General features: G+C 36.8%; 1 protein-coding gene across 5 annotated transcripts; it reads right to left on the reverse strand.

Moving 5' to 3' along the window:
- Nucleotides 1-758: 758 nt before the first annotated feature.
- LOC123919683 (YTH domain-containing protein ECT4) lies at nt 759-16,574 on the reverse strand. 5 transcript variants are annotated; one of them, XM_045971657.1, is made up of 9 exons: nt 16,374-16,478; nt 15,908-15,951; nt 14,910-14,957; nt 12,222-12,332; nt 4,375-4,448; nt 3,777-4,289; nt 2,939-3,466; nt 1,905-2,117; nt 759-1,466 (listed from the first exon to the last, which is right to left on the reverse strand). In XM_045971657.1, exons 3-9 carry the CDS (start codon nt 14,941-14,943, stop codon nt 1,101-1,103), a joined length of 1,839 nt encoding a protein of 612 aa, XP_045827613.1. In that variant the 5' UTR covers nt 14,944-14,957; nt 15,908-15,951; nt 16,374-16,478; the 3' UTR covers nt 759-1,100. The 5 variants fall into 5 exon arrangements, with proteins under 5 accessions (XP_045827613.1, XP_045827611.1, XP_045827612.1 ...); XM_045971655.1 differs by lacking the exon at nt 14,910-14,957 and having other exon boundaries at nt 12,222-12,348; nt 16,374-16,574; XM_045971656.1 differs by lacking the exon at nt 14,910-14,957 and having other exon boundaries at nt 12,222-12,348; nt 15,908-15,979; nt 16,374-16,450.
- Nucleotides 16,575-17,294: the final 720 nt, after the last annotated feature.

The following is a 17,294-nucleotide window of genomic DNA, read 5'->3' on the forward strand; positions in this document are numbered from 1 at the left end:
AAAATTATAGGATATATAATTTTATTTTTATAGTAGTAATGTACTCCATAAGTTTGCATAATTGTTTTTTATTTTATAGATGTTTGCAAAAAAGATGAAAGGAACAAAAGAGAAAATTACAAAAGAAAATATGAAAAGAAATAAAAAATCAGAAAAACAATTATACAAGTAGTAGTACAGGAAAAATAAAAATAAGGAGAATGAATTATAATATTGATGGTGTTATGCATTTAATAATTGGTCGTAGGTGTTTTTGGTGATTTATATGGCATGACTCAAAAAGTCATATTAAATACACGGGAACAAGAAAATTGTGTATGCTTTATTAATATTAAAATTTTAATTTTTTAAATTAAACTTCATAATTCATTGGCGGTGAGCTACATGTAATTGGCCGGTGCTACATGTAACACATGAAAACGAGGGAAAATAAAATGTGTATTATTTACTTAAAAAAATGTGAATTACTTTTCTTTTTTATAAATTCAGTAGTTGATTTTATTTTTTTCCAAAATAATTTTTGCTCTTACTATTCCTTTTTTCCCAAAAATTGTGTTTTTACGGGAGCGAGGGGGATAAAATTGAAAACACATGAGGCACACAAGAAGGACGGATGGACGACTAACTTTTATGGAAACCAGGAACCTCAACGTATATGCCTTCTACGAGAGCGAGGTGTGTTTCTGGAGAACCGAACAAAAAACAAAAAATAGAAGATTTGACATTTTTGTAATTAAAACTGAACGGTAAACAAAAAATAAATAGAAAATCAATCAGGCCCTAACAAGCCCAAAATTATTAAACAAAAAATTGAAAGGACGAGAAAGAAAATCTAACCTACTCAAATAAGCGAAGGTGTAATGTAATGTAAGGTAAGGGATGTATAACTAAACAATTTAATTTAACTCACCCATCATGAAAACATATCATATATAAAACCTATTCTTTTATGCAAAACCACCGCTTTTGGAACCCCCGATGATTTCAATGGCATCACAACACTGCCTTGTTGGAAAAACTAAGGAGATAAAGCAAGCATGAACCCATAATGCCTCACCGGCTGATGTGATCAACATTCTTGGCACTACTGGCACGTCTTTCTAACTGGTTTGCGCAGAAGAGGCAGTCACTAAAATGCCTTCATCAGGTTTAAATACATTACCAGTGGGACCATCAGAGGCTAAATTATCTCTGTTAATAACTTCATTATTGTTGTCATCTAAGCGGACCACTAGAGCAAAGTTTTTTGACACCTGTTTGATGAAATCACCAGTGCTGTCGGAAGAACTCCTATGCTCACTACCCCCAACTAATCCAGTAGTCATCAGGCTACTTTGCTGCCTTGCCTTTCGTTCTTGCATAGCCTTCTGCCGATCTTCATAGAAATCAAAATCATCCAGGATGGACATATCAGTTTCATAGTTTTTAAAAATGGTCAACATTTCAATCCCCTGTTGTAATTTTACCTGAAATGTCAGAAAAGGAGGAATAATCAGCTGCGTGTAACTTTTCTTACAATCCATTTACAAGAGAATTACAAGCGAAATCAGGTTGACATAAAGTAAACTTAGGAGATGATCTGAATAAAGGTCGGACAAGTGCAATGCTATGTAGCCAACGATGAATAAAGGTCGGACAAGTGCAATCCATTTACTGGAGCTACACTTTTCACTACGGCTACTCAAAAATCAAAATGCAACTGGGTTTTGAGGTGTAATGTCTGTCTAACAGAAATGACATGTCAATGTACTTTAAAAGCCAGGAAATCAATAGATATTAGGTTAATAAATGAAATTAACTGTTATTTTAAGTTTAAGAAAGCTTCTGAAGACAATAAGCAGTATTTAGCAGTAAACCGCAAAGGCAAAATTCATAGTTACAATGAAGGATACACAGATTCCTACCTCCTGAGTATCTCGACTGTTGGTAACAGGCTTGTTATCATTATTTTCAAGAACAAGGTGACGAAACTGACTGTTTGGAACATCTTTTATTATGTGCCACTTCACAGGAAACTGCCCACTCCACTTATCTTGTTGCCAGAAGTCCACACTCTTGTCAAAATTGACAGGTCCAACCATTTCAGCTACTCCACAGAACTGAGCACTAGCATTTACCTGGAAATAGTTTTTTTTTTCATAGCAATCATATGAGAAAGAAACAGTAGCAATGCAATAAAGTAAAAACCTATATAAACTTAGTATCAACCTCAAGGGTCATCATCATATGTCCTACCCAACGAAATTACTGCTAAATCAATACAATGTGATAAGTATTTCATTTTATTTTTTACTAAAGGTCAAGTATTACTTGATAGCATTTGTCCTCATCAACACATTTAAACCTTGTTTGGAAACAATCTTTCTATGGGAAATCATCAATTCTTTTTCCTTCAAGTCAAAAGCTCAAGAAGCTGAAAAAAAATCTCTCCAAAAAGCTCTCTCAAAGCCCTGTTATGTAAAGAACAATAAACAACTAAGTTTTTTCCACTAGGTGAGGTTGACTACATGTATTTGACTTATAGGTTTATAGTTTTCATTGGTCTCCCTTGACCTCTAACTATTGGACTATCATCTATTTGATCAGCATTTCTTACAAGTGCTTCTACAAGTAATTTTTATACATACTCAAACTACCTAAGATGAGACTCCAGCATATGTTTTACAATGGGTCTCTCTAATGATTGTATTTCTAATTCTATCTTGTCTTGTGTGACCATTTATCTAGCATAATATTCTCATCTCTATGATACTCGGTTTATTTTCTTTTTATCTTTTCACCGCCCAACATTCAGTTTTATACTACATTGTAGAACAAAGAAAATATTCTGAACCAAGATTTGTTACAGGACAACAGATACTTATTTACAGCTACTATAGAACGAATATGGTAGAGCAACATTTGTGCTTACACAATGATACAGATATTAGAAGATTACCGAGAAAAAGAGAAAAATTGGACAGGCATCTTGTTTCTCCTTCGCTTGGCAATATGCAGCATCTAACTTCCTGTTTCCATTCGGTGTACTAGCCCAAACACCATATTTAATGCTCTTATGAACGTTATCTTCACTATAAGACTTGATAACAAAAAATTTGGCATCTCTGTAATCAGTGGCAAAATCTGGTCGGTTGAGTGATTCATCTTGGAACTTAGCAGTAGATGCATTATTTTTACTGCCATTAATAGAATTATTTTCAGGTGATATATGACTTTTCAGCTTTGAGGCCCTTGGTCCTCGGTTTTGCTCACTAAGGATATCAAGAGTACCATTACATCTGCAAAGAGAAGCAGCGTCCCTGCTGTGTCGTCCGCTATTTTCAAGAGATAGGAAGCTCCTATCATTAGCACTAATACCAGAAATAGCCAAGCCTCCAAAGCTAGAAATGGGGTTAGAGAGATAGCCTCTACCATAGGGGTTTGAACTTGATCCAAACCCATACAATGATCTCTGTTGATGAGAAGCCTGCAAAGAAGGGATAGTCAACACTGTATCATGTAACCCATAATTTTGTTTTCTGACTAGTTCTATAAAGGTTAGTCATACTGTTTTAATTTCATATCCTTATCTTTGTGTTACTATTTTTTCCTATTCTGTACAGTCGAAAAAGCTTGCATAACAAGCTCTCTTTTGACAATGAAATTCAACAGTGTCGAAACAAGACATAAATTTTGATGTTTACTTTCGGGTTTATCTCTTGTATTAATGGAGTTCAAAACTTAATTATCAGAAAAATATAACATATTGCATGGTATGCACAAGTAATAGAACAAACCATTCCAGCACTCGGCCCAAATGACCTGACTGAGTCAATTGGCTGTTGAGAAACAGATGAGGATAGAGGCATCAAAGACCTCTGCCTTTCTGAAGGTTTGGAGGAATCTGACCAGAGTCCACCAGATCTTGATCCATCAAATCCTTGTTGAGATTCATGAAAGCTGAAGGAACCAGGGGCTACAGGAAAGCTTCCTCTAGCAAAAGATCCCATGGAAGGATAGCCTGCTCTTGGTCCAAAAAAATTGCTTTCAGCTTGCTGGTCAATACCTAGCAGGTTGGTTAGCTCTGGCTGAGAAACTGGAGTCGGTGAGTTAAGATATGGTAAGCTCGGAGGAACCATCTGGTGGTAATAAGGTGGGGTGTATGGAAATTGCTGAGGGGAGTATAACTGTGCGTCTCCACCTACGGAAGGCAAAGGGGAGGTAACAGGGGAATATGGTCCGTATGGCATTTGTGGGTTGAAGCCATATCCAGAATGGAAAACAAGGGATTGATTTTCATTGTAGACACCCTAATATAAAAGTTGGGAAAAAAAAAATGAAGTTAGCCTTACAAACAGAAATTATTCATAAAATCAAGATAGGCCAAATTCTCACAGGAGATCCAATTTCTATCCCCCCAGAATTGACATAAGGATATTCATCCCATTCGCCACTGCCATTGTCAAAACCTGGAATTAGATTCACCAAAAATGAGAAAGTTATCAATAGCAAGCAACACCCACAACCATTGCAGAAAATAAGATATGCACGACTTAAAGAGAAACACCAAAAGAAAATTGAGATTTTAATTGTCAATATCCACTTTGTAAAAAAATAAAAACAAGCATCAACAATAAAAGAATAAAAAGATCCTAAAGCTAGTAACAAAAATTACGTACGTAAAATAAAATAAAAAATCCTTCCAAGCAATAAAAATTTATTTGAAATCTCACTTATATTTTTATTATGAGAAACAATAATCGATGAACCCTGATTTAGCCTTCGTCCAACTTCCAACTCCTATGTGAGTTCGGTGCAAGAATAAGTTTTAATGGATCAAGTAAATTCTAGCAAGAATACGTTTTAATGGGATCAAGTAAATTTTGTGTGTGTGTGTGTGTGTGTTTGTGGTCGAGATGGTCTCAATATGGGTTTATAAAGTAGAGACAATCTTCACCTTACAAGCCGATTTTGTAAGGTTGAGTTAGGCCCAACTCCCAATTCTAAGAAAAAAAATGAAGACCAAATTTACAAATTGAGTTGATGGTAGGGTTGAATTAGGCCCAACTCTCACAAAATCTGAGTTTTAGTATTGGTTTATGCAAGTGCTGTTGAATGCGATAAATATGAATACAAAAGCATATTAAGAAATGTTTCCTTTTTTTATAGACACATTGTTGTAAAGTCGTGACCTAGATCTTATTCAGCAATGGAGTAATAAAGCATCTTGTTAGGCAACAATGAAGGGAAAGAAAAGTTGCTGTGCAGCTTTTAGGTAACATGAATCTAACTGTCACGATTAGTTGTTCTAGTTTCTCAAAATAACAAATTACACTAATGTAACACTTGGGCAATGTTGCGCCGTCAAATAATGTTTTACAAGATACATATTTTACAAAAATGACTGTTGGATTAAAAGTTTATATCATATAAATTATCATCATATGAAAACAATTCAAACACTTTCAATCCATGATGATGATGATGATGATGATGATGATGATGATGATGATGATGATGATGATGATGATGATGATGATGATGATGATGATGATGATGATGATACTGTGTTATTTTTATGGGGATTTTTGGGGAATTTGAATGACCTTTTTTGGACTTATCTTACGGCATGTTGACCCCTCTTTGCTTTTGGTCCACTTGTTTCGTTCATAAACCCATGCCTAATCTTTGTAAACTTTCTACTTCTACTCAATGTCCAAGTGTCTTTCCTTATTAGAATTGATCCCAAAAGGAATGCCATTGTTACTTTCCCTCCTTTAAGAAGTTTGGTTTTACTGCTCTTTAATATGTTGTTACAAGTTTGTGTTCCTTTTGTGGTGTTGATTGGACATCAAGATCAACCTCAAATACTTGTTCCTTGACCGTTGAAGAAACAAACTTTGGTGGCCAGATCTAGTGCAGAGGATAAGTAAGGAAGTTTAGCATAAATTCTTCTTCATGTTTGAGAAGGTGTTGGATCATTCTCTTGTTGTCTCTCATACGAGTTAGGATCCTCTCCATTTTTGAACCTCCATTTTTGCAATTACTAAAGTTTTGGAAATATAAATGCAATAATATGACACTTTGTGGGTCCTATTATTTAGTATATATTCTAAAATGCTTTAAAACTATAGTAATGGAGAGAATAAATGGAGAGACAAAATGGAGAGGATCTTGACTCCTCTCATACCAGCTCAATATCATCTTGTTGACATCCCAACCAAACATCGACCTAAGATTAGGTTTTGCAATCTTCAACACAAACTTGGGGTTTGATAGGACTCAAAATATGGAATCATTGCCACATGAGCAGTTGATTTATAATGAGACAATTAAGCCTAAGATCTGGCAGGTTTATTATAGAAGGGGCAAAAGAGTCTTAAGTGGCTAATTGGATATGATTGGTGACGTGGTCTAGGTGTGAGAGCATTAATTAGTTCCACAATATAAGGAGTAGGAGTGGGAATGTGATAGCTATCTTGGAATTCAGTAAGAACCGAGAATGATTAGGAAGCACTAACTTCCTAAACGGAGCTCTGCTCTGAGTCAGAAATCTAGGGATAGTTTATTCCTTATTCTGTAATTGTCTCCATCTTTTTCATTATTAATAAAAGCTCTCACCTTTTTGCTTAATTTCACTGTTTCATTGTTCATTTGGATACTGGTTCGTATCAAACTGGTCCGACCTGCCGGATTGCCGACGGAGAACCAGTGAATGCCACCTAAGAAAGTCACACTTGCAGCATTTTCTAAAATGGAGGCTAGAGTTGAAAGTCTCGAAGGAGAGATCACAGAGATCCGTACAACACTAGTTGATGTTCAGAAAACCATGAAGGAGAGTCACGCGAGTCTTATCGCGATGATGGAGAAATGTTTGGGGAAATCGGTGGTTGTAGACGAGGGAAGTGCCAGTGTCGGCGACAGAACGACACCGGTGGTTCAGGGTATGCCGGAGAAGACGAAAGGAAGTGGTTCGAGTGGTTTACACGGTGACACATTAACAGAGTTTCGTCACTCTGTTAAGAAGGTGGAACTTCCATCGTTCAATGGCGAGGATCCTGCTGGCTGGATCTCGCGAGCAGAGGTATATTTTCGCGTGCAAGGTACATCGCCGGAGGTGAAGGTGAATCTGGCCCAACTTTGTATGGAAGGGTCAACGATTCATTTTTTCAACTCGTTAGTGGGAGAAGACGAAGGGATGACGTGGGAGACATTGAAAGAGGCGTTGCTGGAGAGGTATGGAGGTCATGGAGAAGGAGATGTGTACGAGCAACTCACGGAGCTGAAACAGCATGGAACGGTGGAGGAGTACATAACTGAGTTTGAGTATTTAATTGCTCAAATTCCCAAACTCCCAGAGAAACAATTTAGAAGTTATTTTCTCCATGGGTTGAAATCAGAGATCAAAGGGAAGGTTCGTAGTTTAGCTGCCATGGGAGAAATGAGTAGATCTAAATTATTACAGGTTACACGTGCTGTAGAGAAGGAGGTGAAAGGAAGTAGTGGATCCAATTTTAATCGCGGGCTTAATAAAAATGGGCCATATAAGGGAGGGACACAAGGAAGTAATAGACATGGGTCTGATTGGGTTATGGTGAAAGGTGGTAGTGTTGGAAGTACGGAGGGTGCAAAAAGTGGTCCTAGTGGGCCTAGAAATGATAAACAGGCTCAAGGAGAGAGGAGACGGGTTGGGCCAAGAGACAGAGGTTTTACACACCTCACTTATAATGAAGTAATGGAGAGGAGGCAAAAGGGCTTATGTTTCAAATGTGGAGGTCCTTTTCATCCTATGCATCAATGCCCCGATAAACAATTAAGGGTATTGATAGTTGACGAGGAAGAAGATGATGAAGCTGAAGCTAAAATATTGGCGGTAGAAGTAGGGGAGGAAGATGAAGAGGTGAAGGGAGAGATGAGCTTGTTGGAATTGCATCATATAGCACATGAGAATAATCAAACCATGAAATTCCAAGGAACTATCCATGGAGTAGAGGTGTTAGTTTTAGTGGATAGCGGTGCAACACACAATTTTGTGTCTCAAAAGTTGGTACACCAAATGGATTGGCCCATTGATGTTACCCCCCAAATGCAAGTAAAATTGGGAAATGGGGTACAAATAGCAACTCAGGGAATGTGTAAAGGATTGGAGATGTATATTGGAGACTTTAAACTTGGTCCAAATTTACATCTGTTTGAACTAGGGGGTATAGATGTGGTTTTGGGCATAGAATGGCTTAAAACATTGGGCAACACTGTTATTAATTGGAAGCAACAAGTCATGAGTTTTTGGGTGAATGATAAATGGGTTACGCTAAAAGGAAAAGGAGGGTGCAATAATTCATTGGTGGCTTTACAAACTTTCTTGCGCAAGCCCAGATCCAAGAAGGAGGAGGTTAGGTGGGAAATTGAGGGGGTCGAGCCTAAGGACATTTGTGAGAATGTTAGGTCCGAAAAACCAACACCAGGAGCGGAGAACGGTGTTGAGTGAGTACGGTAATATTTTCCAAACTGTTTGTGAATCCGCCTTGTCCGAAAGCCAACACCGGGAGTTGGAGGAGGTGTTGCGTGAGTACGCAGACGTTTTCCAAACACCGACGAGCCTACCCCCAAAGAGGAATAAGGAGCATGCAATCAATCTTGTTGAAGGACATAATGCGGTTAGTGTACGACCGTATCGTTACCCTCACCATCACAAAAACGAGATCGAAAAACAAGTCAAAGAATTACTAGCATCAGGGGTGATTCGCCACAGTACAAGCTCGTTCTCGAGTCCTGTGATCTTGGTGAAAAAGAAAGATAACACGTGGAGAATGTGTATAGACTACAGAGCTCTCAACAAGGTAACGGTTCCTGATAAATTCCCTATTCCAGTCATTGAGGAATTGCTAGATGAATTACATGGTGCTAAATTTTTTTCAAAATTAGACTTGAAATCTGGCTATCACCAAGTTAGGGTGAAAGAATCTGATATCCATAAAACAGCTTTTAGGACACATGAAGGACATTATGAATTTTTAGTTATGCCTTTTGGGCTTATGAATGCACCTTCAACCTTTCAAAACCTCATGAATGACATATTTAGACCAGTTTTAAGGAAGCATGTTTTAGTTTTCTTTGATGACATCCTTATTTATAGCAAGGATTGGGAGAGTCACCTTAAACACTTGAAGGAAGTTCTGAGTTTATTATCTTGTCACAGTTTAGTAGCTAATGAAAAGAAATGTTATTTTGGCCAAAGAACTGTTGAATATTTAGGACATTTGATCACATGTGATGGGGTGGCTGTTGATCCCAATAAAGTCAAGAGTGTTATGCAGTGGCCTACTCCTAAGAATGTGAAAGGAGTCAGAGGGTTCTTGGGACTCACTGGGTACTACAGAAAATTCATAAGGGATTATGGTAAAATAGCTAAACCCCTTACTGAATTAACCAAGAAGGATGGTTTTAAATGGGGAGCTGAAGCCCAACATGCTTTTGATGAATTAAAAAATAAGTTAACTACAGCACCAGTGTTAGCTTTACCTGATTTCACAAAGAGGTTTGTAATTGAATGTGATGCATCTGGAGGAGGTATTGGAGCAATTCTCATACAAGAAAAAAGGCCAATTGCTTATTTTAGCAAGGCACTGGGTATGAGGAATTTGACTAAATCTGCCTATGAGAAAGAGTTGATGGCAGTGGTATTAGCCATACAACATTGGAGACCTTATCTTTTAGGGAGGAGATTTACGGTGTCCACTGACCAGAAGAGTCTGAAGCAGTTGATGCAGCAAAGGATAGTAACAGCTGAACAGCAGAACTGGGCTGCAAAGTTATTAGGCTATGACTTTGAAATTGTATACAAGCAAGGGAGGTTAAATAAGGGAGCAGATGCTCTGTCCCGGATACATGAAGGAACAGAGCTGAATAACATTACATCTTTTGCTCTATGGGATCAAGAACAACAAGTAAGGGTGGAAATTGAACAAGATGAAAGGCTCCAAGAAATTATCAAACAGTTGCAGCAAGATCATGATGCCAAGCCTGGATATGAGTATAAACAAGGCGTATTGTTGTATGAGGGCAGATTAGTAATATCCAGCAAATCTCTTTTGATTCCTACATTATTGAAAGAATTTCACACCACTCCACAAGGTGGTCACTCTGGTTTTTATAAAACCTATAGAAGAATTGCTGCTAATGTGTACTGGTTGGGTATGAAAGCGACAGTTCAAGAGTTTGTTAAAAGTTGTGATACATGTCAGAGACAGAAATACTTAGCTACATCTCCTGGTGGTTTGCTGCAACCACTACCTGTTCCTGACCAGATTTGGGAAGACATTTCCATGGACTTTATTACTGGACTACCTAAGTCTAAGGGATTTGAAGCCATTTTGGTTGTGGTCGACAGATTGTCAAAATATTCACATTTTATACCTCTGAAACATCCTTATACAGCAAGAAGCATAGCTGAGGTGTTTTGCAAAGAAGTAGTGAGACTACATGGGGTACCATTAACTATAGTCAGTGATAGAGATCCTATATTCATGAGTAGTTTTTGGAGAGAGTTATTTAGGATGCAAGGCACACAGTTGAAGATGAGCTCTGCGTATCATCCAGAATCTGATGGGCAAACAGAGGTTGTAAATAGGTGTCTTGAAACCTATTTAAGATGTTTCATAGTGGATCAACCAAAAACATGGGTATCTTGGGTGCATTGGGCAGAATATTGGTTTAATACCAATTATCACTCCTCCACTGGGAAAACTCCATTTGAGATTGTTTATGGAAGGTCACCACCTAAATTGATAAGATGGGTGCAAGGTGAGACAAGAGTAGAGGCAGTACAAAGGGACTTGGTTGATAGAGATGAAGCTTTGAGACAATTAAAAAGTCAACTTTTGAGGGCACAAGAAAAAATGAAGAATCAAGCAGACAAGAAAAGGGTGGAGAGAAGCTTTGCTATTGGTGAATGGGTCTTTGTCAAATTAAGAGCCCATAGGCAAAAATCAGTGGTGACTAGAATTAATGCCAAACTGGCAGCTAGATACTTTGGTCCTTATCCTATTGTTGAGCGAATTGGAGCTGTGGCCTATAAACTAAAGTTACCAGAAGGGTCAAGGATTCACCCTGTATTCCATGTGTCTTTGTTGAAGAAAGCAGTGGGGGACTACCATGAGGAGGATGAGTTACCAGATCTGATGGGTGATGACACAGGTGAGAATTATGAACCAGTTGCTGTGTTAGCAACAAGAAAAATTCGACAACAAGGTGAAGAGATTAAACAAGTACTGGTTCAGTGGGAAGGAAAGGATGCTGAGGAAGCCACGTGGGAAGAAGCAATTATGATGAAAAGTCAGTTTCCTAAATTCAACCTTGAGGACAAGGTTATAGCTGAAGAGGGGAGTATTGATAGGACTCAAAATATGGAATCATTGCCACATGAGCAGTTGATTTATAATGAGACAATTAAGCCTAAGATCTGGCAGGTTTATTATAGAAGGGGCAAAAGAGTCTTAAGTGGCTAATTGGATATGATTGGTGACGTGGTCTAGGTGTGAGAGCATTAATTAGTTCCACAATATAAGGAGTAGGAGTGGGAATGTGATAGCTATCTTGGAATTCAGTAAGAACCGAGAATGATTAGGAAGCACTAACTTCCTAAACGGAGCTCTGCTCTGAGTCAGAAATCTAGGGATAGTTTATTCCTTATTCTGTAATTGTCTCCATCTTTTTCATTATTAATAAAAGCTCTCACCTTTTTGCTTAATTTCACTGTTTCATTGTTCATTTGGATACTGGTTCGTATCAGGGTTCAACAGTTTTGATTGTGGTCACAGTTTTGATGTGTTTGTAGGAGATGATAGAGTATTGCATATAGTTGTTGTCTGTTTTTCTAGATTAATGTTCTTTGTTGTTTTCTGTCACTTGTATTTGTTATGCGTATCTGCCGATAATACTAGAATATTCTAAGTTACCTCAATGAATAGACTGTTAAATAACAATCAGATCTACAGTTAACATCAGATTTTTAGAAGCTTGCATCATGTATAAATACAGTTTTTGGCCTCTCAATATATAGGAAACAAGTAAATAAAATTCAGACTATATTTTCAGTTTGTCTCTTTTCTGTCAAATCTGAAATTCAATCACAATGACTGAAGTCACTGAACTTCCTAGGGTGGTCTATTGCACATAATAGTAGAGAATGAGAATTCCTTCAAAGAATAAAAAGACTTACAAAAATGAAGAAATATACTAACCTCTATAGTAGAAAGACTGGGCCTGGGGCGCATACACATTAGGAGGGTACAGAGGTCGATCTCCACCTGAACCAAAGGATCCTGACTGACTTGTGATCTCCCTAGAATGACCTATAGTTGTTGTACCCTGAGAAGAGTTAGAAGATATTGAATTCTCAGGTATTGACGGATGAAGCCCAAAAAAGATGACAAACAAACACAAATAGATAGGTGATAGTTATCTATCTATCTATCTGTGCACATAAGTTTTGACATAGTTATACATACAAATCAAAATCGTATATTTCATGCACCATTTTTTTAACATACGTTATTTGGAAAATGAGTAAATATCTACTTTTAAAATTATGTACCTTTGAATGTATAAATTATCTATTAGAAGATGTGAAAGGAAAAAATATATTTGAACGGCGATATGAAATTTTCTTTTTTTAAGAGCGAATATATTATTAACCAGGTCTCTACACAATACGAACATAGACCGGTAAAAAAGTAACTACATAACAGGGCGCCGTATATATGTGGAATGCCAAAAATAACCACCAAAACAAACACCACCTAATAGAGGTCCACCTCCTAATCCCAAAATCAGAAAGGCACCCCTCAGATTTCAGGCCACCAAAGATACCAACTCAGCCCCAAAGTTGCCACTAGATCGACACTAACTCCCGATCTCGAATCAAAAGTGATCGGCCCATCAGAATCCAAAAAACAGCTCCGTCAGGCTAAAAGCTGATGAGACAACGGTAGAATGAGAACCTAGGCAGACAAGCCTCGGCTCGAAGACACCCTACAATCCAGACGACGACAGAGCCAACACACATGCAGCAGCAACCGGCAGACAAGTCTCAGCTCGCAAACCACCTCAAAACAGTGAACACCGATGCGCAAGAGGTCAACCAGAAATACAAAAAACCTGCAAATCTCAACAGATTTGGACACCAACCGTGACTCAAAAAGAATCCTGCAAATCTCAACAGATTTGGAAAGCGGTCAGAGAGTCAAGTATCCTAAAAAACCACTGCACACAGCATCAACCAAATATCGGCGGCGCCAGATCCAAAACGCCACCCATCACCACCGTACGCGCCAACTCCACCACCACATCACCTCACCTCACCAAAACCACCGAAGCCATAGATAGATAGATAGATATGAAAATATATTGATATTGCATAAATTATTTTATGGATTAGTTTCTCATGGCATCTCTTATATTAGTTTCCATATTACTTAGTTATTAGTGCTTATACTTTTCTTTAGCAGAAAATCATAAACATAAAATCATATTCATGATTTGAAGTCTTTTATTATTTATCTTGCTTTTGTCTAAATTCCTATGACTTCAATATGGTATCAGACCAGTACCATCATCTGTGACATCTCTTCTCATTATGTAACTAACAAGTTCCCTGAAGAATGAAACTCAACGAAAATTGGTAACTCAAACCATCTTGACAGCCAAACACAAAATTCTAACCATTTGTCCTCCTTTGTTGTATCATGTGTTTGATGTGTCTTGAATCTATAATTTCTTGTGTCATTCGTACGACATATTTTGAAGCTATCCACCGTCATGTAACATGTTATCCTTCTGTCATGTTCATAATATCTCCTTTCTCATGTCATCTTTTCAACAAGTTCAAGCTATTTAGTTTTTCGTCGAAAAAGAAAAAGAAAAGTTCAAGTTATCTCCTCTATTGTGTTATCTTTTCGATGTGTTCAGAATCTCCTTTTCCGTGTCATCCTTTAAGCATGTCCACGTTCTCTCCTCCATTGTGGCATCTTTTGGAGATATTCAAAGTCTCTCCATTGTTGTGTCATCTTTTCGATGTGTTCAAATACTCTCGCCAACCATGTGATCTCCTTTGGTTTCCATTCTGCACTGTGGAGTTTCACTATTCCTAAAGTTTTCTCCATTTCCCATCCACCACCACAAGAATAACTAAGCCGTATCCCACTAGGTGCGGTCAGCTACAGGGATCAAATGACGCTATAATGCTCTATCATATATTGTATCTTTATCCAAATCATTGACTTCTAGTCTATCTTGATAGTTTCGCTTATACTTTTTAGTGTTTCCCTTCCTCTGCCTCTAGCAATTGGCTACCATCGATCTGATCTTATGTTCTTAATACAGAATTTACAAGTCTCTCCACACGTGCCAAAACCACCTAAGACGAGATTCAACCATCTTCTCTACAATAGGTGCTGCTCCAAATTTATCTTTGATGCTATCACTCACTCCTAATACTATCTTGTCTAGTAATTCCACACACCTAGCGTGGCGTTCTCATCTCTGCTACACAAATTATACTCTCATGTTTACAGCACAACACTCTAACAGATACAACATCATTGGTCTTACAGTTGTATGATAAAAATATTCCTACAGCTTAAGTGGTACCTTTTGATCACCTAAACCCTCAATTTTATCCATCTAGTTTGAATTTGACGGTTTACATCTCTCTCAATTTCTCCGTTGTTTTGTATAGGGATGGTCATGGTTCAATTCTATAAAGATAATTGAACTGAACCAAACTGGTTGAAATATGTCTCAAAACAAACCGAATTGTTTTCTTGGTCAAGTGCACTGGTTTTCTGTATTTCGAATCAAAACTATTTAACTACAAGATCCAAACTCAAATTTAATTTCAAAAGTGACTTCAGTTTGTATTCTAAACTAACCCTTGAGCTTTTCACCTCTCCATGCCCACTTCATGGCTTTCAAAATACCTACAAGTTTCAACAGGCACAAAAAAATATATTTTTCCCATTAATATGTAGTGTCAGATTTTATTTTTATGGAATGAATAAGAAACCTCGATATGTTTCAGATGAAGATAATCTTTTCTTCTAGGAATCAGTGAATAATTACAGTAATAACATTTATGAACTTACGATATCATTTTTCTGTGAATTGTGGTTTTTCCTTTTCTCTCTTTTTCGTAGAGGTGCAAGATTGCAGTGAATTATTTTCTTCTCTGCTATGTTCTGATTTTATTTTTTGCATCTTTTATTTTCCATTAAATTTTGATGAATTTTCATTTTTTTTAATCCTATTAAGAAATCGTGGCATTGAGTTGAAAGGATGAGCGGGTTTTCATCTGTGAATTGATTGCATGCGTAAGACAGTCGGGAGGGAACTTGGTTAAGAAAAGTTGATAACAGTTCGATTTAGTTCACAGAATTGTTTTTGTAAAGACTATTTGATCCAGTGTGTTCTGATGAACAGTTCAGTTCACAAATGGATATTAACAGCTTGGTATTCTATGGGGGAGTTTGGTTAGGTTTTACTAAGTTCAGTTGAGAATCTCACTTTGAATAGTAATATGGCTTGAAAAATGGTTATAAATGGGTGTAAACCCTCATTCCATGAGATAACTTGTGGGGCTGAGTTGGGCTCAAACACAAATTCTAATAAGTATATTTTTAATGGGCTTAAAGCTTAGCTTGCTTTAGCTTGAAGGAAAGTGTTAGAAGACATGAAAATATATTTAATATCTTGAAACTATATTACAGTATCTTAAATCATCTCACAGGACTAGACGATTAAGGGAGAAGATGGTCTCCTGAGAGAAATTGTTTGAGTTCTCTCCTGACCATGTATGTATGTGATCATAATGTATGATTAGGATTAGATTTAAAAAGAATATTAAGAGTGCAAAAAAAAGTTAGGGATTTACCACCATCTGATCCTTCATGTTATCTGGTTGAGTTGGTATCTCTTCTGCATCCATGATCAGTATGCTCAGTGACTTGGTATGGTTTTAAAAACACAGGCAATAAGCAGTACAAATTATTGACCAACAAAGCTAATTTGGATTAATAACTACATACATACATACATACATACATACATGCACATAAATCACACATTCAAACTTATGTATATACTTTCAAATAGAAGGCAGAGACATGTATATACTTTATTTTGGAAATACTCGATTGAATAAGATGATTCCTTCACTGTGTAATTAATTACAAAGAAGATCAACATAGCCAATTCTAGTCATACTCAGATCCAAGATTAAAAGAAAATCGAAAAATCAACTGCAAACTAACAACAAGAAGAAGAAAAGTTTGAATTGAATTCATTCATCGAGAAGTTTGAGGAAGATCAGATCAAGATTGATTGGTTCACTCACGTACCTGTGGTACGATCCGGAGCCTGTGGTTGTTGGGTTGCCGCCATGAATCTTAATAGGAAACAAGATCTTCAAGACTCACTCGCACAAAAGACTATGTCATCTCAAAAGTAAAATTTTTTAAAGGAAAAGGAAAACAATTTCAGGTAATCGGTTTTTTTAATTATATTTAATAAAAATGTCCCAACATACATTGGTTCAATTTGGTTTGATTTTCACCATTTCTCATAAGTCATAAGGTATACTCCAAAAATGAGGAAGTATCGTGTTCGATACGTACTTGATATCGATACTCGTCCGATTTCAATACACGTATTGGAGAAGTATCGGAAATTAATATTATTTTTTTAAAAAAATATAATCGATAATTGTCTGATACGCGTATCGAAAAAGTATCGGACGGTTAATGCTCTTTGATAATGGAAACATAAGAGAGGAGACTGATACAATTCGTATTTCCTCTTAAGTATTAAATGATAGAATATGATGTTACAAGCTATGTCTTTTTTGGGTAGTACATTTTTTTTATAAGCAAATTGTGTTAGAGTATGATGTTACCGACTATGTTTTATTAGTTTTTCTCTTTTTCATGACTTGAACTTTGGACCTCCAACTCCTTAACCCTTAGCTCAACCAGTTAAGTTACTCATCCCACCCCCTTTTTGGGTAGTGCTTAACTTAATATATGTAATTGTGACTTGTTTTCTTATTTTGAGTAATTTGAATATTAATTTTTATCATTATCGATTTTAGTTATGTTTATATATTGTGCATTTATATATTTAATTTTAAATTTAATTTTTAAATAACGTATCTCAGACGTATCGTATCGGGAATTTTGAAAATTTTCTCGTATCACCGTATCGGTGTCGTATCGTATCGGTATCGTGTCACGTATCAAGACTTCATAATATATATATATATA

This window comes from Trifolium pratense, linkage group LG4, assembly GCF_020283565.1.
Source record: "Trifolium pratense cultivar HEN17-A07 linkage group LG4, ARS_RC_1.1, whole genome shotgun sequence".
Lineage (NCBI taxonomy): Eukaryota > Viridiplantae > Streptophyta > Magnoliopsida > Fabales > Fabaceae > Trifolium > Trifolium pratense.